General features: G+C 54.8%; 9 protein-coding genes across 9 annotated transcripts; 6 read left to right on the top strand and 3 right to left on the bottom strand.

Annotated features, from left to right (window-relative positions):
- Positions 1-1418: 1418 nt before the first annotated feature.
- On the bottom strand, positions 1419-3078 carry LTR77_001774 (uncharacterized protein; the record flags this gene model as incomplete). Its single annotated transcript, XM_064799034.1, has 4 exons — positions 1419-2234; positions 2294-2371; positions 2421-2799; positions 2861-3078. The coding sequence occupies 4 exons, from the start codon at positions 3076-3078 to the stop codon at positions 1419-1421; spliced, it is 1491 nt and encodes a 496-aa protein (XP_064663361.1).
- A 742-nt stretch (positions 3079-3820) lies between these two features.
- Positions 3821-5771, top strand: LTR77_001773 (uncharacterized protein; the record flags this gene model as incomplete). Its single annotated transcript, XM_064799033.1, has 4 exons — positions 3821-4169; positions 4225-4256; positions 4305-5631; positions 5689-5771. The coding sequence occupies 4 exons, from the start codon at positions 3821-3823 to the stop codon at positions 5769-5771; spliced, it is 1791 nt and encodes a 596-aa protein (XP_064663360.1).
- A 701-nt stretch (positions 5772-6472) lies between these two features.
- On the top strand, positions 6473-7690 carry LTR77_001772 (uncharacterized protein; the record flags this gene model as incomplete). The annotated part of the gene is made up of 1 exon (XM_064799032.1): positions 6473-7690. One exon carries the CDS (start codon positions 6473-6475, stop codon positions 7688-7690), a length of 1218 nt encoding a protein of 405 aa, XP_064663359.1.
- Positions 7691-7787: 97 nt separating this feature from the next.
- LTR77_001771 (uncharacterized protein) lies at positions 7788-8644 on the bottom strand (the record flags this gene model as incomplete). The annotated part of the gene is made up of 2 exons (XM_064799031.1): positions 7788-7876; positions 7927-8644. The coding sequence occupies 2 exons, from the start codon at positions 8642-8644 to the stop codon at positions 7788-7790; spliced, it is 807 nt and encodes a 268-aa protein (XP_064663358.1).
- Positions 8645-10032: 1388 nt separating this feature from the next.
- Positions 10033-10788, top strand: LTR77_001770 (uncharacterized protein; the record flags this gene model as incomplete). Its single annotated transcript, XM_064799030.1, has 1 exon — positions 10033-10788. The coding sequence occupies one exon, from the start codon at positions 10033-10035 to the stop codon at positions 10786-10788; it is 756 nt and encodes a 251-aa protein (XP_064663357.1).
- Positions 10789-11426: 638 nt separating this feature from the next.
- On the top strand, positions 11427-12650 carry LTR77_001769 (uncharacterized protein; the record flags this gene model as incomplete). The annotated part of the gene is made up of 1 exon (XM_064799029.1): positions 11427-12650. The coding sequence occupies one exon, from the start codon at positions 11427-11429 to the stop codon at positions 12648-12650; it is 1224 nt and encodes a 407-aa protein (XP_064663356.1).
- An 808-nt stretch (positions 12651-13458) lies between these two features.
- On the top strand, positions 13459-14422 carry LTR77_001768 (uncharacterized protein; the record flags this gene model as incomplete). The annotated part of the gene is made up of 2 exons (XM_064799028.1): positions 13459-13509; positions 13556-14422. The coding sequence occupies 2 exons, from the start codon at positions 13459-13461 to the stop codon at positions 14420-14422; spliced, it is 918 nt and encodes a 305-aa protein (XP_064663355.1).
- Positions 14423-15222: 800 nt separating this feature from the next.
- Positions 15223-16411, top strand: LTR77_001767 (uncharacterized protein; the record flags this gene model as incomplete). Its single annotated transcript, XM_064799027.1, has 2 exons — positions 15223-16026; positions 16073-16411. The coding sequence occupies 2 exons, from the start codon at positions 15223-15225 to the stop codon at positions 16409-16411; spliced, it is 1143 nt and encodes a 380-aa protein (XP_064663354.1).
- A 237-nt stretch (positions 16412-16648) lies between these two features.
- LTR77_001766 (uncharacterized protein) lies at positions 16649-19452 on the bottom strand (the record flags this gene model as incomplete). The annotated part of the gene is made up of 2 exons (XM_064799026.1): positions 16649-16678; positions 16750-19452. 2 exons carry the CDS (start codon positions 19450-19452, stop codon positions 16649-16651), a joined length of 2733 nt encoding a protein of 910 aa, XP_064663353.1.
- Positions 19453-20139: the final 687 nt, after the last annotated feature.

Raw genomic sequence — 20139 nt, 5'->3', positions numbered from 1 at the left:
GGGGAGGGTAGTGCGTAAAGGTTGGGTTGCGTAATGCTACTTCCAGCGCAGGGCTTACGGGCTCGAGAGGCGTGGCTGCCCTGTTGACATTGTGCCGGTGCCCAGCCTCACCGCCGTAAGACACCTCTGTGCCTTCAGCAGGGTGATTGCCTACGAACTCCTGCGATGCTGGCGCTGACAAGATGGGTGCGACCTTGTCCCTCGTTTCGGCTGCGGCCACCACCACCTGCTCCGGTAAGATCGTGGCAGCAAACACAAGAAAGCCTGCAGTCGCTGCAGCCGTATGGCGCACCAGGTACCTACTGGTGCTGTCAGTACTAACCTCAACAACGGTATGTCTGCCCTGACAGCTCCTTTCCTTCTTTGAACGCACTGACATGTCACTGCGACACGCGCAGATTCTGCTAACACTGCATTGCGCACTGCGCACCAAGGGCTTGCATGCCCTCACAGCCTTTCGGGCTCAGCAGTTCACGCTGCGTTCTTTTTTTCATCGGCGCCTTCGCCATCGCGGCATGGGCCTGGAGAAGAATTTTGACCGCTGCCACTGCGTTTTGATGTTTGTGTGCCCTCGTGCGTGTATCACCAGCTTCGCTTTGCGCACTGTGTGCCCATCAGGATCGCTTGCGGGGACACAGCACGGCCGTAGCTCGCCGGCGCAAGGCTTTCTCGTTCTTGCCATGACTGCGCCGCGACGACAGATCTGCTTCCCTTCTTCCTATCCACCTCCCATGCTTCACCGCGCTCTGCCACGACCAGTCCTCTTCGGCGTGCTCGCCTGCTCCATTGCTCCCATACAATGCAGCTCAAGAGACTCAATTCGATCGTCCACGGCGCTCAATCCACCAGAAACCTGAGCGCTAGCAGCGCACATGCGATTGTGCATGTGATCGGCTGGAAATGGTGTGAAGTGAAGTTGGAGTAGAGTTAAGGACAACGGGCGGCGCTCGCCAGCATCAGCCGTTTGCGGCGATGGGAAAGAACTAACGAAGAACGCCGAGAATGGCAAGGGTACCGCTCCCCAGAAGAAACATCACCACTCTACAAAGAGCCACTGGTCGCTCATGAGGACATCTGAACGGTTCAGTGTTGACCTGGACATTCCGGAGCCCATAGAAAAACAGAGAAGTGAGCAAATTGGCACCGCCACGGTCAGGAAGCACAGAAAACGAGCTTCGCAGGCATCGAGCAAACATTCTACAGGCGCACGAGATGCTCTAGAACTCGGCGTATCGTATGGTAATGATGGGTCCCCTTATCTTCTATGGGCAAGGACTGATGAAAAAGCATCGAGAACGGACTCTATCTAGCTCTATGGTATGCGTGGTCTGAGATAGCAGAAAGTCACGACATCCCCTCGTGAAAAGCGCTGCAAACGCTTCAAACAGATGTTTAATACCTCTACCTCAACAGAAGTGTTACAATTCCACAGCAAAACGCTCCCTAAGCCACCCTCCGTAACGATAGAAGAGGAATGGCACTGGAAGAAAGGCCACTCCTATGAACCCCAGGACGCTGTTCCCCCATCCAAGCCCTAGGTCCGCATACAACGACGGCCCTGCCAATGGAATGAAAGCTGCAAACAGAAGTCGGAGAATGACGTTCGCAGCCAACGCAGAGGCGGCAGCCTCAGGGCCAAAAGCTTCCACCAGGTAGAGCTGAGTTGGCATCAGGACCCAGAGAACGCCGAATCCGAAGAAGAAGGTGCCGATGATGGGGACGATCCAATGTGTCTGCTTCTCGGCTGCCCAGCCATACCAGAAGATGCCGACAGGCACGGCGGGCATGACCCACACCACCGGCTTCAGCCGTCCTTCAGGTTTGGGCGAATCTCCAACTGCCCGTTGTAGCTTGTCGCTCAGGGTGGCGAAGGTTCCCAAGGAGACGGCCATTCCAACTCCAACGCCGAGATATGCCAGGCCAGATACGCCCGTGGAGAAGTGGTACTGCTCCTCAAAGACCGTGGGAAACGTGGTGAACAGCAGAAAGAGGAGGCCAAAAACGAATGCGCACAGAAGGGAAAGGAGGAGCACGATTGGCGACAGGACAAGGAGCTTCATCGGTCGAGTAATAGCGCGGAGGAACAGCTGCCGGGGAGTCAGGCCACGATCCATCTTCGAGACCAGAGCGGCATTGCCAGTTTGTTTCCGGAGACGAGCAGCTTTCCATCCCAGCAGCACTGCGGCATTGGTCTCGCGAAGGAAGAAGATTGATATGGTAAATATCACTCCTGTCTAGTTCGAACCGTCAGCGACTCTAGAACGGAGAATGGTAGGGGTTGTGTTGTACTAACCAGGATTATGATGATGTAAAAAGTCCAGCGCCAGCCAATTGACTCGGACACAAAACCACCAACCACTGGGCCCAGGACCTGGAAGAAACGTCAGTATTGCCACTTTACGTAGGAGAAGGCCACCTACCGGTCCCAGAAGTGGTCCCACGAAGAACAGAGACATTGCTCTCCCACGCTGAGCTGGTGGGACGACGTCGGCGACGGTTCCTCCTCCGACTGTCGATGGGCCTGAAGCAGCACATCCGGCAAGGAATCGAAAGCCCAGGAACATGGCGGTGTTTTTGCTCAGCGCACATCCGATGATGAAGCCAATGTAAACGACACTGCAAGTGTGGTAGATCACAAGGCGTCCGTAAAGTTCGGAGAGCGGCGCAATGAGCATTGGCCCAACGGCGAAGCCCGAGAGGTAGATGGACACGGTGAGACTGACAACGGTCAGACTCGTGATGTGGAACTCTCTCGCAAGCGAGGCGGCTCCCGGTGCAAACATTGTCGCGGCGAGGTTGCTGTAGGTGTTGGTCAGTACTAGACGAGTTTCGCCAAAGAAGTGGGAACAGCATTGCTTACGCAGCGAGCAAGAATGCGCTGAAGAGCACGACCTGGATCATTCGTTTCCATGCTGGCCAGTTTCGCGGATTGTGTACATCGTCTGGCCCATCCCAGTCGACGACATTGTCCTTTGTTCCTTGTTCAATTGCTGTTTGGGCTGGCTCGCTGGATTGTTGGTCGTGGTTGCCGTCTTCTGCCGGCTTCTTCTCATAGTTGGATTCCAAATCGGCCGCCATGATGTGCTGTCCAGGGTAGTGTGGGTTTGTTCACTAGTACGAGGCTCTGCCTGCTACATAACTGAAGGGAGGTAGGCGGATGGAGAAGGCGGCGTAGATGAATCATAGCTATAGTTCTTGGGCAATGGCTAAATGGCAACCACTAAATCCGCAAACTTGTTCGTAAATACGGAGAAAGACCGGAGATTTGCTTCATGAAGCGGCCTTGTAGAGTTCTACACACGTTGTCAGAGCGAGCGGACGCGGACGGAGGAAGTGTGAGAAGAGCAGGCAGGCGCACGGGCCCTTCAATGGAGGAAAGAGCGGAGGGTCGGAGTGGTCGTCTCCCAACCTGCCCCCCTTCTCGAAAACAAGTACGTACTTCTAGGCGCAGCTACATGAGCATATTGCGGGCTCTGCGCCTTCGAGAAACACGCTGGCCGAAGATCAGGCACTATGGCCGACAATTCCCAGCATCCGCGTCCGCCGCCAAATCGACGCAGAGACAAAGTCCAGCTTTCATGCGACCCGTGCAGACATCGCAAGTACGCGCTCACTAGCCATCACCGAGTCGTCCACGTTTAACTGTGCCAGGCTGAGGTGCGACCGACAGCACCCATGCGGAGCTTGCTCGAGGCGTGGCGTCACCACCTACTGCCATTATGCGACGACATCTTCTTCTACACCCGATGCTCAGCGCCCCGTTGCTTCCCAACAGCCCACCGGCCTTCACGGGAGAATCTCCGAGCTGGAGAGCCTTGTCATGACGCTCATGAAAGGCCAGTCCAACCCATCCGCAGATGTGTTACCTGGGATTCCGAGACCAAAGAAACCTCAAGATGATGTTGGGTCCCCAGCAGACCCTGGTACTCTGAACTTGCGCGACTCTGGAACCAGCTATGTCCAGAGTGTCCATTGGGAGGCCATTCTTGCCAAAATCAGAGGACTGAAGGAGGACTTGGTGACTGATAGCAAGACTCCGTCCGGTTCACACTTTTTCTATGGCCCGAACCGTCATGCAACTCGAGATGAAATCCTCGCTGCTGTTCCTCCTCGTCCAGTTGTTGACCGCCTCATGGCCCTTCACTTCGATTCCTACTTTGTCACTCCCTGTCAGTACACCCAAGCTTTCTTTGCGCTTTCGGAGGCATTGACTGCGTCCTGTAGATTTCATTCATAGCAAGAAGTTCCTCCGAGAGGTAGGTACTTTCTAACCTCCGATCGCAAGCAGTCTGACATTTGAGCAGTACGAAGCTTTCTGGAAAGATCCGTCGGCAACTTCGATCGCTTGGATCGGTCTCATGTTCTCCATGTTGTTTATCGCTGCGCAGTTGCAGACCTTCACGATTGACACTACCGACGGAAGAGCCGAATCTCTGAAGGCGGAATATCTCGCCATGAAGGATGCCTTCCGTGAAAAGGCCGTTCAGTGTCTCATTCTGGCCAGGTACACAACGGGAGGACCGCATATCCTGGAGAGCCTCATAACGATCCTTACCGGAGAGTTCGTGCTTTTGAAAGACAGTGCGACCGATGGCTGGCTTTTTATCAGTATGATACTCCATCTTGCAATGCGCATGGGCTATCACCGGGATCCAGATCACTTTCCAGGCATATCTCCATTCGAGGCTGAGATGCGCAGACGCATCTGGACTGCTATCCTCCAACTGGATCTCACACTATCCTTGGAGAAGGGCCTTCCTCGAAATGCCACAGGTACGCACATCGATACAAAAGAGCCCCGCAATCTGCGCGACTGTGATTTCGACGAGGACACGACCGAGATGCTTCTACCGAGGCCAGAAACAGAATGGACGCCGGTGCTGCCTCTCATTGCAAGAGCGCGACTGATATCAGTTATTGGCTTGATCTGCGACATCAACACTGATATTAATCCCCCTTCCCACGAACAGGTCATCAAGGTCGATGCACTTCTTGGAGACGTACACAAGCGTGCTATTCCACCCGTGCTGCGCTGGGAAACGATGCCACACCCTATCACGGATAGCCCAAATCTTGTGATACAGCGGGTCAGCGGAGAAACGACCTACCACAAGTCACGCATCCTCCTGTACCGGAGGGCTTTGATCAGCGACCCTGTTCGACATTCTCAAGAGCAGGACAGGGAGTCGGTGCAAATCTGTTTAGATTCCGCACTCAAGATTCTATCGTTTCAGCAGATGCTTCATGAAGAGTCTCAGCCATTCGGTCGTTTGCGCCAGCTTCGTTGGAAGATCACCCATATCTTCAACCAGGATGTTCTCCTCGCCACGAGCGTGCTCTGTCTCTACCTTCAAGACATCGATAAGTTCGAACCGTCCGAGACTGCGGGACAGACCACGCGCAGGGCCGAAGAGATTCGACAACGGCTGACGATCTCGCACAAGATTTGGCTTCAAATGAGCACGGCATCTGCGGAAGCTGGAAAAGTAGCGAGAGCGCTGAATATCGTTCTTGGAAACACGGAAGCGTCTGCTGGGGACACCGGTGGGCCTGCTCCTTACTCATACGACTTTCTGGCGGATTTCGATGTCATACCTCTGCATGGATTTGACACGACGTTCAATAATCAATGTGAGAAGCACTGGACACTCTGTCATGTCGATTGCAACTAACAGAAATACTTATTAGATTATCCTCCTGGGCTCTACTCCCCTCTCACGTTTTTTGATAACGTTCTAGGAGAAGGCGGATCCATGGACACTGCTGGGTGAGCAAACCTCCGGGTTGGCAAGCTAAGAACGAACACCGGTCAAGGAGGTTCAAAGTAGCTCAGCAGTTCTCGCGACACGGGTATACTGGTATCAGTCTGCCCATAAGATTTCAACCTGACTCGACGCGAGGAGATGGCAGAAGGACGATAAAGACAGACATCATAGCTTTCCGCCCAATACGGTTAAGAGTGATCCGACTGCTTTGGAGAAGAGGAAGCCAAGACCATCGAGGTCACTGTCACTCGACGGGAGGCTCGGAGCATTAGGCTCAGACATCTCTGCTCGACTAAATCAGATCGCCATCGTTCGAAGAGAAAGGTCGACCTCAAGCACGCCTGTCGAGCTGCTTTCGCCGCTTTGTTGGAATGGCTAGCTCTCTTGTTGTCCGGAGACTTATGTTTCTTGCTGGTAAGGAAGATATGTCAACGGACTCGGTGGATGCAAACGAACCCTCCGGCGGCGCACTCCGGGTATGGTGGCAATAGGCTCGAACATGTGCCAATGTCATTTGCTTGAGGGTGGTGTCGTGATAGATTCAGATAGTTCTATGCCCGAGATATGCCCGAGATATGCCCGAGCTCTCCAGCGGGGTCGGGAACACCATTGAATGCCTCTCCGCTCCGACATGTACACATCACTCCATCTACCTGGTATTGAGTAGCGCTTTGGCACCCTTCGAGAGCCGGCAAGTTGGAGATACCATGACAGAAACCACAAAGCCTCATCTCCTCACTCTTCCACCCGAGATCAGAGAATACATCTACCGCCTCATCCTCCACCCCTCCGCGAACCGCTCCTCGATTGCAGACGGATATGCCCTTCAAAACTACAGCGCTGCCCTCGTCCTCTTCAAGCTAAACCACCAGATATACATCGAAAGCCGCAAGATCTTCCGCGACCTCAATATCTTCGTCCGTATCGAAACGCCATGGCAAGAAGCACAGAGCCATGTATCTTTAGAAGGCCATGTCCCCATCTTGGCGAAAGGCGAAGAGGCGGCGAGGTTCAATGGTCACACCATGAGTGTCATCATTGATGCTCCGGAGAGCCCATTACAGGCTACGGAGACCGAGGCGTTCGTCATACTGCTGGAAGATCTTGAGAAGTTCTGTAAGGTTTGGTTCTACGCGGACCTCACGCACCCAGGCCTCAATAGGTTCTTACGCCTATCTTTGAGGCTCAGAGACCCGCATACACCTTCGTGGGATGAGAAAAGGATACACAAAGCGGTACAGAAGCAGCTGCTGTTGCCATTTGGGCAAGTAAAAGATCTCAAAGAAGTGGTCATCTCCGGTGACCCTAAGCCGCTACCCTCGATTGAAGCAGAGTTGCGAGAAGCTCAGAAGACACCGCATCAACGCCCTGAGCACTGCCTGCGCGAAGCAACGCAGCTGAAGCTGGACGGCAACGTAGAGCTCACTGCAGGCAATTACACAGCAGCATTGAAGAAGTATGTCGAGGCGTGGGAGGCAATCCACATTGTCATCCGCGGTCGTAAACGGCATATCCACGCCGATAGCTTCTTCCAAGGCGAGCTCAGAGAGCCACCCTACGAAGGCAAGAACGGGCAGAGCGAGCGACTAATTCTGAGGGTTCAGCTGGTAGCTAACACCTGTCAAGCTTACCTCAAGCTAGAGGACTGGGACTCGGCGAGCTTCTGGGGCATGCGCTCGATCAAGATGCTTCGAGAAGCCATGGGCGCCGATGACACGCAAGAGCTGCCGCCGGAAGATGAGGCTGTGTTGGGCTTTCCAGCTGCAGATCAGATGGGCAAGATCTATTACCGCACGGCGCTGGCATACAAGGAGATGGGTGACAAAGTGCAGGCGAGGAAGCTTTTACGGGTGGCGACGATTTATCTGCCCAGGGATGAGCATGTGAGAAAGGAGTTGGCTGCTTGTGCGTTGAGGATCGGCTAGGAGTCGCCTATGAAACGTGCGACTTTACCGCCACCATCCACTTCTTTTCGTCAACATCAGCTACACTTTTCTCCACCCACGCAGTCACCGAAACGATTCAGCGCTGTCTTTGCATCGCGGCCAAATGTTTAACGACATCGGGAGAGCCAGAGCAGTCAGCAGATGTCCCACCGTCCACTCGCAGAACTGTGTTACAGGTCAGCATGCTCACTGTAGTCATCGCGATTGAAACATACCATGACCAGTGATGAACGAAGCGTCTTCACTCGCGAGGAACAGCACGGCCTTTCCGACCTCCTCTGGCTTCCCAGCCCTGCCCATCGGGATATTGCTGAGCATGTCGTCTCGGAGCGCAGGCATCTGCGAGAAACCCGCTGTCATCGGCGTGTCGATCAAGCCTGGAGCGACCGCGTTGACACGGATGCCATCTTTTGCATGGTCAAGCGCTATAGTCTGGACGAGGTTGATGACTGCCGCCTTTGACGCTGCATACGGGCTGATTGACATGGCACCGCTCAAACCAGATGTGCTGGCCGTGGCGATGATGGACCCCTTGCCTTGCTTCTGCATATACGGGATGACGACCTTGGAAAGATAGAACAGACCGCCGAGGTTCGTGAGTAGGACTTTCTGGAACACCCCGACGTCCTGGTTCGGAACATGGGCCGGTGGACAGAGCATCCCGGCATTGTGGAAAAGGATGTCGATGCGGCCATGGATCTCCACACAGGCTTGGACGGCGGCCTCACATTCCTCTGGCGACGAGACGTCGCATTTGCAGAAGCCGACATTCTTGGAACCAAGATATGAAGCAATGTCACGCTCCTCGAGGTCAGCGATGAAGACTTTGGCGCCTTCTGCGAGGAAGAGAGATGCTGTCACCGCGCCTATACCTGATGCGTTTGCGCCGCCTGTGATGAGGACGACGTGATCTTGGAAGCGGTGAGCGGCCATCGTGTTTGAGAGAAATATCTGTATGCGAAGGCGTGGTTGATGCCTACCTGGCGGAAGCATTTGCATTGAAGTCTTTTATAGTCGCGTGAGGACCAGTGCGACTCTGCCCAGCTGCTCCAGCCAGCCACTCTTCAACCATGACAGCTGACCCGGAGGAATAGACATTCAGCTCATACCCTACATCGCACTCTGCGACCGGCGATGCACGCAATAGAACATCTGCGACTCTGCCACAGCCCGAAGAACCACGCTTTCCTGATTGGGACAGATCTCACGACTTGCATGATGCAGGGCCCTCGAAACGGCGGCCGCTCTTACGCGCAGGGCTGGCAGGTCGCATCGGAGTCTGGACGCACAGGTCTTACGTGGTGGTTCCCAGCCCACAATTCAGCAGAACGTCTCATCACTGGCCGCTCAGACGAGGCAATTTTCAGGCGTCCCCAAGCGGCTTTCAGCTGAACCTTCCGAAGCAATGGGAACGAGAACGACAGCCACTGGCATGCTTGACCAGATACTTTGTCTCACCTGGGGTGCAGTCTACTCGGCATGTTTACTCCGTAACATGAACCATGGCCTGAAGAGCGGATGTTGGTTTGAGACGACGCCGACTGCTCTTGTTCGAGCACTTCTGGGCTGGTGAGGCTGGGCCATTGCCCTGGCGCATGTCTTAGTGTGAGAGGATTTGCGTTTGTGCATTGGTCGATGAGCATTTCCAGTCTTTGTTCGAACAAAGAACCCGAGACACGCGCTGGAGACTCACGGCTATTTGCAAGTCAGCATACATCAGCATGTTCTTTGGCAAGACTTCGAAGCTGGAAGGCTCCAACCGCGAGACTACATTCACCCTACGCGAAATCATTGCTTGCAGATGTAGTCGCACTCTGAACGCATTGCCGCCGGTTTTCAGACTCCAGCTTCTCCGCCGCTCTTCAGCACTAAGTCAGGCATGCTTCGAAAGCTAGCGCTCGGCGGGCAAGACTATTATTGTACAGCAGAATGTCACAGGCTGCTCTGCAACGACAACAGCATATACTATGAACCGCCGCTCAATGGCCGGTTGACGCTACCATAACGAGACGCACCCAATGGCCGCTGTAGTGGAGATTCCTACTTACGGCGCATAGCCTCATCACTCGATATACCACCCCATCCGACGACCAATGACATCAGTATCCCGTGCCTCCGAATCGGCTGTCGACCACAAAGGCATTGTCTTCCGCCAGTGCCTAAAAATGGATTGAGCGTCACGCTTTGTCTTTGGCCTCTTTCTGTATTCGCCTTAATGTTGGCTCTCGCCGAGATGTGGCTTCCCAATCATACTCCTGCCCCCACCAACCTAGACCTCAAACACACTTCAGAGAGTCATTGTACAGCAGTCTATTCACACAATGTCCGAACGCAGTTCTCAGGTTTTGAAGAGGAAGATCCAAACCGAAACTACGCTCGCCGAGCGTGGTCTCAAGAAACTCGCCATTGATGCCTCTCAGCCATCACAGAAGCCGATGCGCGCACGGGGTGTACTGCAGCGTCGGGTTCACCAAATTAGTGCAGAGCGAAGCCCGTACGCCCTCATGTCAGACGAGAGACATTCGGGCAGGTGCACTCGTAAGCTGAAGTCCTTGGAAGAGCTGGAGGACAAGCCTGAGTACCTTGCTGACCTGTTCTCTAGCACGCACGACTTGATGACACAGAACTGGACGACACTCAGAATCTATACCACCATCGAGCACGTCTCTGGCAACAAGTTCAAGCACTGCTACCAGAAATTCGAACGGTCGCAGATTGTCGGCATATTCACGGAGCTGTGTTGCGAGTACGATGCTGCAGTCGCAAAACTCCATCGCACCGGATTCACCGTAGTAGAAAATTGGTCGTCGTTTGCTCAAGAGCTCTTGCGCTGTGGAGAAGATGCCGATGTTGGTGAGTCGAAGGTGGTCGAGATCAAGCCTGCGGAACCACACAGGACGCTGGCCTTGTTAGGATGTGAGGGCGTGCGGGCCGTCGAACATCGACTGCACACCCAGTGGGTGGAAGCCGATGATGCCGACGACCTGGAGCTTGATAACAAGCTCGACATGTCCCACGAGCCGGACACTAGTGAGGGCAGAGAAGAGGACGATTGGGACAAGATGGATATTGACTAGATGTGGTCGGCGGTTCCATGACAATAGTAAGTACTAATGCAATCGATTCTTAGTTCTCGCGATCTTCTAGCGTTAAATCACGAGTTTAAGTCGACTTCTGTGCATTGGCTTTTTATCTAGCAACAACGTACTGACAAGCAGTGGCCAGAATTCATAGGCCCGTAGAAATGTTGGTGGACTCCACGAAGACGTCCACTGCGCCTCCTACGCTCTCTTTCTCTCAACACACTGCAACTGTATAGCAGCACAGCACCGCCGAGTACATAAGTCGAAGCCTACCGCCTTCAACCATTGCAATTCGCAATACACAAGATGTCCTGGACAGAGATGCCATGCGTCACTCGCAGGTCCCTACGACACCAAAGTTCACGACACCCTCAACGACGCGTCGAGGTCCTTCACCTGCCACAACGGCTTTTTTGTCGACTTCACCATAACAATGCATTGTGTATGTGTCGTGAGGCATTGTCCTCGACACTTCGAGGAGCATATATGGTATCGGAGGACCAGTCTGCTTCCTCTCCTCCAGAAACACTACCACCGCTACGACCGACGGCTGTACACCAAGTACAGCGCTTCCTTCAAACCGACAAACCCACAACACCGCACAAACAACAACACCCGCCCGCACCAACAGAATGCCGTACACGAACAAGCGGGCGATGCGCCTCCCATCGCGCAGCGTCTCTCCGCAGTTCAGACCGGTCGACGTCGACCAGCAGGACACCTCCGACGGAGCCTCCGATCCCGCGACCTCGGAGTCAGGAACACCAGGCCGTCCTTCCGATTCTGGCAAAGCCTCATACAGCACGAGGAGGGCAGAGAGGAAAGCTGCGGCCAACACTGACGCTGAGTCTTCGAAAGAGGAGGACGAGGATGCGCAGAGCACAGAAGGTACCACTTCGGCCAGCAACAGCGAGTCGAACGCAGACGAAAATCTAGAAGATGCTGAAGGATCGGATGAGGACGATGGTTCGAACGTTCAAATCGTCAAGACATCCTCACCTCAAGTCGACACGGCCCCGATCCAGCGTCAAATCAAGAGGCTCACCATCAAAGGCCCCAAGCTTGGCACGCACACTCCACACGGTACAGCCTACGCCAGGGGTGTCTACCAGCGTCAAACCGATCTGAAGAAGGTCATTGCGAAGCGTATTCCGTACGAAAAGATGTCCGACAAGCAGCGATCCGACCACTGCACGTGCCTTCTCAACAACCTTACCGCCACGCTCGGCAAATCGGATACTCTCGTCGACATGATGTTCAAGGTGCGTCAGCTGATGGGGCAGAACTGGAGCAGGCTCAAGGTGTACACAGAAGCCATCGACGGCGCGCGCGACGACAAGTCTAATCGGGACCACCGCCAGTTCCAACGCTGGCAAGTCATCGGCTTGCTCGTTGAGGTGTGCCGCAACTACCACACCGAGGTCGTCCGGGCAGAGCGCGATGGTTTTAAGCTCGATACCACCTCTGCGGACGAGGAGTGGCTAAGGCTGCTGGACGAGCTTCTCCTACGCGGTGAGTATGCGGAAGCCTTCGAGTCCGACCTCATCAAGATCGAGGAACTCAGTAGTGAGGGGAGCGGGATGCTGGCTCTGTTGGAGTCCGACGGTCTGCATGGCGTTGACCACTACGTCCACAACAAGTTCGTCGACATGGAAGCGGAAGTGTTCGTAACTGATCACTGGCGGCTGCCGTCAGACGAAGACACGGACGTTAGCGACAGCGAAGACAGCCTGGCGGACAAGGGTGATAAAGGTGGCGAGGGCGGCCAGCAGGGCGACTCGGAGGAGATGGAAGGAATGGATATGATGGAGGGCACGGTGGATGTCGATGAGACCGACGCAATGGACATCGACTAGATGTCGGTGGGTGATGTGAGGAGAAACTGAGAATGTACGATACAAGACGATGTGGGTGGGTCATTTTGTCTGCAAAATTCGCGGTGACGGCGGCGGCGACTCGAAGGATACTGGTGTGCTTCTGTCTGCTACCTCCTTATCGCTGTCGCTGAACAAGCTGCAGTGTGAACATAGTATTTGTATTAACGTCATCTACCCAATGCTAGAGCTTTCCCATTCTCTTCTAGCTTAAAACCTGCCATGTCTTCCAAAGTGTTCTTCGTTTTAAACAAGTGAATCAGGATTGACTGTTACTACTGTGCTCCTAAACTCGGTTGGACATGATATTATCTGGGAACCTCGGCGACGACATGCTTGCCCACGGGATCGATCCATCGTACTGAGTCAAGAAACGTCGATTGATACTCTTATCCAACAAAGAAACTTAAGACACAGACGCAGAAGTCATTGCTGCTGATGTACCATTGCTACTGCTCTCTTGTATTCAAACATGCCCTTCGTCGTCGTAAGGAGCACACTGCAGGCCTCTATATCCGTTTTACTACGACAGGGAGGTCATTCAAATGCTCTCGATCATGCAGTCTCTATATTGGTTTCCAACAGCTCCTTCGCTTGTCCTCCAAATTATACATCAATAGCATCGACCCAAGTATCGCCGTTCAACCACCATCGCAGCTGGTGAATGTACCTGTATTGAGTGCCTTCAACACCAACACGACACGCAGCAATGGGCCGACACTGCACCTAGCTTTGGGCGTCGAGGTCACTTGCTAGGAACAAAGGCATTGTACTCGACACATCCACGACAATGGATTATATACCTCGCCGCGTCGACACATCTCGACACTTCAGGTGGCATGTATGCCGCTGCTGGAACACCCTGCTCCTGCTTCTTGATAATCCAGAAACATACACTACCAGCAAGACACGCAGTAAACCACCTCCAACACTCCCACCCAACCAACCGAAACACCCCTCAAGACCTCCAACAAAACACCCGACCTCGACAACACCAGCATGTCGTCCGACTCCTTCCAAGCTCCGCTGAGCTCTTCAACATCACCGGCATTTCGCTCGAGAATTTCGACACCACCGTCACGGCTGCCGACTTGGCTTTCCTCGCTGAGATCGACGCCGCCGCAGTTGAGTACGCCCAGGGCAAATTCGTCCTTCCCGGACGCACAGGCCTGGCCAACCTCGACGAACTCATCGCAGGCTTTGTCCGCAATGGTCCAGACTCAGAGGAAGGGCGCAAGGTGTGTAACTTTCTCGGGTTGGAGTACTTGATCGATCCCCCCCCAAAGCCTGCAGGCCTGGAGAAGCTGATCAAGGGGACCTGCACGCTCCAAGGCCAGGACTGGAAGAGGTTTACGCTTTACACCGATCCGAATGAGCCAGGACCAGACAGCGGAACCAACCGGCCCACCATCACCCGGCGCCACGATACGGTCATCAAGTTCTTCGTCCTGGTATGCGAGCGGTGGTACAACATGGCCGCCAGGGCGACTCAAGCCGGATACCAGCTCGACCACGCGGTGATGGAGGCCAACTGGCTGCCAATCATGGCCGACCTGGTAGCGTATGGCGAGATCGCGGACGGGAGCGAGCTAGATATGGTCTATTCCGAGTCCGAGAGGCCGGGGGTGACGGCATTGTTCGCGGGAATGGTGGATGAGGGCCGTACGAACGTTGAGTCGAAGGGGGTGAACGACGAGGGCGCCATCGAGGACAAGATTGCGGCGCGGCGCTTGGAGGCGATGGACTTGGACTAGGTCGCATCGTTTGGTGACGGCAAGACGGCGATGGGTGGGAGAATGGACGGGTCTTCGTGGTGACGGTGACGGCAGGGCGACAACCGGAGAAGGTGCATCACTGTGTACCGAAGTATCGGTCTCCTGCTGTTGTCGTTGAACAAGCTGCAGTGTGTTTAGCATTCGTAGCGTAACAAGGCGTTCTCACACCATATCGCTTCCTCTCCTTTCTTTTTGGTCTTCATGAAAAACGTAATCACAACTTTGTGCCTTCGTCCTGCTCCAGATGTTGTATCCTGAAATTTACTGCTTGTATGGCTGACATGTTTATGCCTTCTTGCCTTTACATGAAATTTGCAGAAGCGTGAAATGCGTAACGCGAGAAGCGGGTCACCCTATATTTTCCTACCTCTAAGGTCTTCTACTGCCAGCTCGGAGTCTGATATGGCCCGTTGCGCACGGCGTGTCAGCAGAAACTATCTAACCGCTTTCCTTTGGGGTTTGTGAAGGCGCCGTTAGCGAAAAAAGTCTGCTGGTCATCATTCTCGGCATACTGTAAATGACCGACTCGCCATGTGTAGTTGCAGCGGTCGGAGATAAGGATTAGTGCCTGAAGAGAAGAAGGAAGAAGTTTCGGAAGGAATGAGGTTGTGATATAGCGTAAGTAATGTCCGTGCACGCGGCGGCCTTGGCTTTCCCGAAGTCCGCCGCAGGGAAAAGTGATGATGGATGCGATGGAAGTTGGGATGCCATTGATCGATATCACGGTGCAATGAACGTTGGCCAGAGGAGCGCAAGGCGGCTTGCTAATACCAATGGTAATGCTCAATGGGATACAGAAGAAGTGCATACCAGCTCACGCGACCACAGCACCCCTCTCGCAACACGTCTGCATCTCCTGTCGACTCGCCAACCAATCTCGAGGCTATGCCGCAGCGGCAGCGGTAGCAGAGCAGCAAGACCAGACCTACGATGAACCGCCAGTCCCTCCAGTCACCCAGACCGGGCCACAGAAAGCATACCGCCTCCTAGCCTCTCCCGTCCTCTCACGACCTCCCTTATTGACCCGTGAACTCACGTCCTTCGAGAAAGCCTACTACCTCTATCAGAAGCGCCTGAACGAGCGATTATCCATACCTTTTTCTCGCTATTTCTACTACAAGAAAGGCACACCAGGTGATGCCGAATGGAAGCGAAAGCGCGCAGTCCGGAAGACTGCAGCACGAGACATCGGCCTCTACTCCGGCTACGGCGACGAAGCGTGGAATGACGAAGTGCTTATCAATGACGAGACTGCAGAGCCGGGCAACCAGGTAGAGGCTCTGATCCGGGATGCCGAGGGCAAGGACATCGTCGAATCGAAGCCGGTTGGCGATCCAGAGACGGGCGGGGAGCAAGTCAGCGGTGACGAGATGATGGGAGAGGGTGTGCGGAAGGAGCTGTCACAGCAGCAGCAGATCGCTATCGAGCGGCCGGCGCCAAGATTCACGGAGGCGGATGAGAAGAACGATCTGAGGAGTCTGAACCGCAAGCTAGATCGAGCACTCTACCTGCTCGTCCAGAGGAAAGATGGCTCGTGGCGCTTCCCTCAAGACCGCGTTTACGGTCGCGAGAACCTACACCAGGTACGCTCATCCTCTACCACTTCCCCCATCCTACTAACATTCCCAGGCCGCCGAACGCACCCTAATTCAATCTCTGGGCATCAACATGAACACCTGGATGGTCGGCAACCACCCCATCGGCCACTTCAGCCTTCAATTCAACGCCCCCGAAACCACGCGCATCATGCCGAACCGTCTCGTCTCCACAGCCACCGACTCCTACGAGCAAGAAGAGTACGGCGAGAAAGTCTTCTTCATGAAAGGCCGGATTATGGCTGGGCAGGCGGATGTGAGCAAGAATGAGTATGGGGACAAGGCTTTCCAGTGGTTGGCCAAGGAGGAGGTGCAGGAAAGGGTGCATCCGGGGTATTGGAAGAGTGTGCGGAATATGCTGACGGAGAGGTGAGGTGGCATGGGTGTAGGAGAGGTGTAGTCATATTGTATACTTTATGCATAAGCGTTCATCATAACTCTTGTCACCATTCTATGCTTTACACTTTGCCGCTGAAATTCAAGTTAGATAGCATCTATCATCCTGCTGTCGCGTTTGTACACGCAGGTCTACGCCCTAAACACCCTAACCTTCTGCCTTATCCCCTTCCTGCAAACCGGACAACCCGCTGCTCTCTTCGGCCTCGTCCGATCATGCTGCAGAACCGGGGAATGCTGCTCGCTACACCACCGACACATGACCAAATGCCCGCAAGGCAGACACGCTACTTCCGCCAACTGTGTATAGCAGACCTTGCACTCCATCTGCACCTTCAACTCGGCATCCTCCTTCGGCTCCGGACGGCCAGAGTCCGCGGCGTCGAGCCCTTGCGCTTCGGGCTCGGCTTCTTCTTCCGAGCTGGAGGTCCCAGAATCGCCTCCTTCGTTCAGGTAGTCGGAGAGTGTAAGTTGGCGATAGATGCGCGGTGGACGGCCCATGAAATTGTTGGCTTGGAGGCGGCGGAAGGCGGCGTGTGTGCCTTCCTCGTTTGTAGTGGTGGTTGTAGCGTCGCGGGCGGCTTGCTGAGCGATCAAGTTGTCGGAGCCAGTTTGCATGGCTTGGCGTCCTGCGGCAAGGGCGAAGGCTTGTGCGGTTTCGCGGCGGCGAGAGTCGAGTTCTGTGCGGCTGTGGTTGCCGTCGCGGGCTTGGGCGCGGCGTTGGGTGTCGAGATTGTGTTGGTCGGGATGCTGTTCGCCGGCTTGGCTGTCGCGATTGTTGAGGGGAAGTGTGGAGGCGTAGGTAGTCATTGACAACTCCCATATCTCCGGACTTTCACGCATGCTCTGCAGCACCGCAATGTCCTCTTCGGTCCGTTGGCCTGCCTGGAGGCGGTACAGCACCTGCAGCCTCTCTGGCGGGCTGAGATGCTCTGCTCGCCTGCGCACCTGCGCTGACATCTGGTACGTTTGGGCGAGGATCTCGAGGGTGAGATAGGGGTTGTATTTGTCTACCCATTCTTGCACGGGATAGCCCCTCCCACCGGTGCGCAACAAGAGATCTGCTGTGACGGTAGCACTGTCTCCGGCAATTGCCCTACGGCGTCGTAACCACTCCGCGGGTAAGCGCAACCTCCAGAAATTTGCGGGGTCGGACACCATATTATGGATGGCGTCGTCTACCATATCAAGATCGCCACCTCGGATTGCATCAAGCACTGCCCGAAGGTCTTGTGGTGATGTCCATAAGTCACGCCGGAGTTCTTCATCTTCTGCTAGACAAGCGAGAACGTACTCAAGATCTTTCGCAAACCACGCATCAAGCGGCCAGACGGAGTGAGGCGCATCTTCGGCATCTCCCTCGTCAGGCTCGCCACCGAGTAGCGGCGACGTCTCGCGTTCGGTTACTTCTCGCACCCTCGCGGCCCGAATAGCGTTGAGCATACTGTGCGGGAAGTTGTCGGTAGGGGCTCCAGCAGCGGCGGCTTCTTCCAGTGTCACTGCATTACCGTCGTTCTGAGTCTCTGACTGCGGTATTCGGTCCTGTGATCTCAGCATCGCGTAGTACTCCTGCAACATGGTCTCATCGCTCGTCGGAGCCAGGTGTGGTGGTGCGTCTAGAGCATTGTCCCGCGCTGCCTGCCGCCATGGAACACCCCATAAATCCCTTTCTCTGGCCTCCAGATCTGCTAGTCGCCGTGATTCCTCCTCTCCGCCCGCTGCAGCCTCAGCAGCAAGCACTTCTCGCAACGTCCGCTCCTCAGCTCTAGCCTCTTCAGCGGCCCGAAAGCGCTCTTCAGCCCGGGTGAACATGCCGCCAATTGGACTCTCGTAGTTCTCACCCTGGGCAATGATCTCCTCACGAGTGCCAAACAGACGCATGTAGTTCTCTGCCGTCCGTTGCTCACGCTGTAACTGCTGCAGCCGCTGCTGTGAGCTACGGAACTCAGTCTCCGCGTGGTCAAACTCAGAGGCAGCGTGGTCACGCGCGTGACGGGCCTCATCAACCTGCGCGCGGGCCTCTTCTACTCGGCTTTGAGCACCTGTGAGTGTGCGATCTGGCCGAGATTGGCCTCCAGCACCCTGTCCAGCGCTCTGTGTACCAGCATTGCCACTGTCGACTGGTTGGCCTACCTGCTCCGGAAGCGGTGCGATGTTGTCTAAAGTCTCACCCAAAGCCAGAAGGCTTTCGGTCGTCTCCGACTCCACGGAACCAGGAACGTCTTCTCCAAACTCTCGCAGACCAGACACCAAGCGTTCGATACCGCGGCGCATGCGATTGAGCTCTCGCCTTAGAGCAGTGACACGTCGAAGCGAGTACTCAGCGTTGCGAGAAGCAGCAGGGTTCATAGCTTGCGCATGGATGTTGTGCCGGAGCGGGTGGTCCGACGGCATTCGTATTGGCATGTTTCGATCTTGAGAAGGCTGAGGTGCTCTGACAGCGGGCTCCGTGGGTGTTGCAGCTTCCTCCAGTGAAGCATCCTCAAACATCTGCTCCAAAGTATCATCCAGCGATGGTCCACTCGGCTCCTCTGGCGGTGTATACGTTTGTCGTGACTGCTGCACTTCCTCCCCTCGCCGCCTCCCCTCCCTCATTTCCTCCACTGTTCTTGGGAGATCTCCAGGACTGACATCCCTGAAAGGCTCTCCTAGCACTGCCACCCTCTCTTCACTGCCATCCTCTTTCTCAACAGTCCGGTAGCCTTCGTGGAATTCATACCACTTCTTTAAGAAGTCCGTTTGATCTGGCACTTCAGGTATCCTCGTCTGCCCTGGCCTCAGTCCGCTGACCTCAACTCTACGTTGCCAGAACTCTTTACAGAACCAACAGTACCGCTGCCATCGATTCCCTCTCGGTACAAATCCAATGCCATCGATATACGTGCTGTAGGATGCAGAGTGGGCCCGTTCATCGGCACACGCGCAGCAATTCGGGATTGAGGTTAGTCGGCACGAGGTTGGGAGTTTGTGCTCGCAGTACTCTGGCAAGCGAGTCTGGTCGGCCGTAAGTGTGCCCATGTTGAAGTGTAGACCACCATTCGGATGTGATAGTCAGATGCGGTTGATGCCAAACTTCGAGAAGCTCAATTAGCAGCTACAACCCATATCACGTGATCAGCCCTAATCCGACGTCATCTTGTCCTGGCTTCTTCCCTTTCACTAGCCTTACGCGATGTGATATAACTGAGCAAAATCAAAAACGCCAGGGACCCGCCAGACCACATCACATCCACAGCGAAAAGATGAAACTTTCAACAGCATCCTTGAAGGTTTGGCCTCCTGAATACTATGGAGGTGTTCCACTGGGCTCTCCACCAAAGACCGACAGTAGCCGGATATCGAAGTCTTCACAGCAATCTACTAGCATCCTCAACGTTGGAGACCATGGATGCTCAAATAAGAGTCTGCCGGGTCCAAGTCCACACGATCTAGGTCTTCGCCTCTTCTCTCAGTGCTGAGCTTTTGGCTGCGGACGCAGCACCGCTATTGGTGTCGTTGCGTACGCCATGCCTTCAGATCTCGGCGCCGAGAGGACCAGAAGAACTCTGTCTGCAACATCGGATACGAGGTCGATACATAGCTCGGGAAGCTGCCCTCGAGATAATTTTTCTTCACCTTCGCCTTCTCGGGATTCTCTGGCCCAAAACGACACTGTCGAGGACGAACGCCAACCACTCATATCATCTCGACACAGTCTGGACTACC

This window comes from Saxophila tyrrhenica, assembly GCF_035928015.1.
Source record: "Saxophila tyrrhenica strain CCFEE 5935 chromosome Unknown scaffold_2, whole genome shotgun sequence".
NCBI lineage: Eukaryota > Fungi > Ascomycota > Dothideomycetes > Mycosphaerellales > Extremaceae > Saxophila > Saxophila tyrrhenica.
Note: the sequence above shows the minus strand (reverse complement) of the source record. Positions and strands in the feature narration are given on the sequence as shown.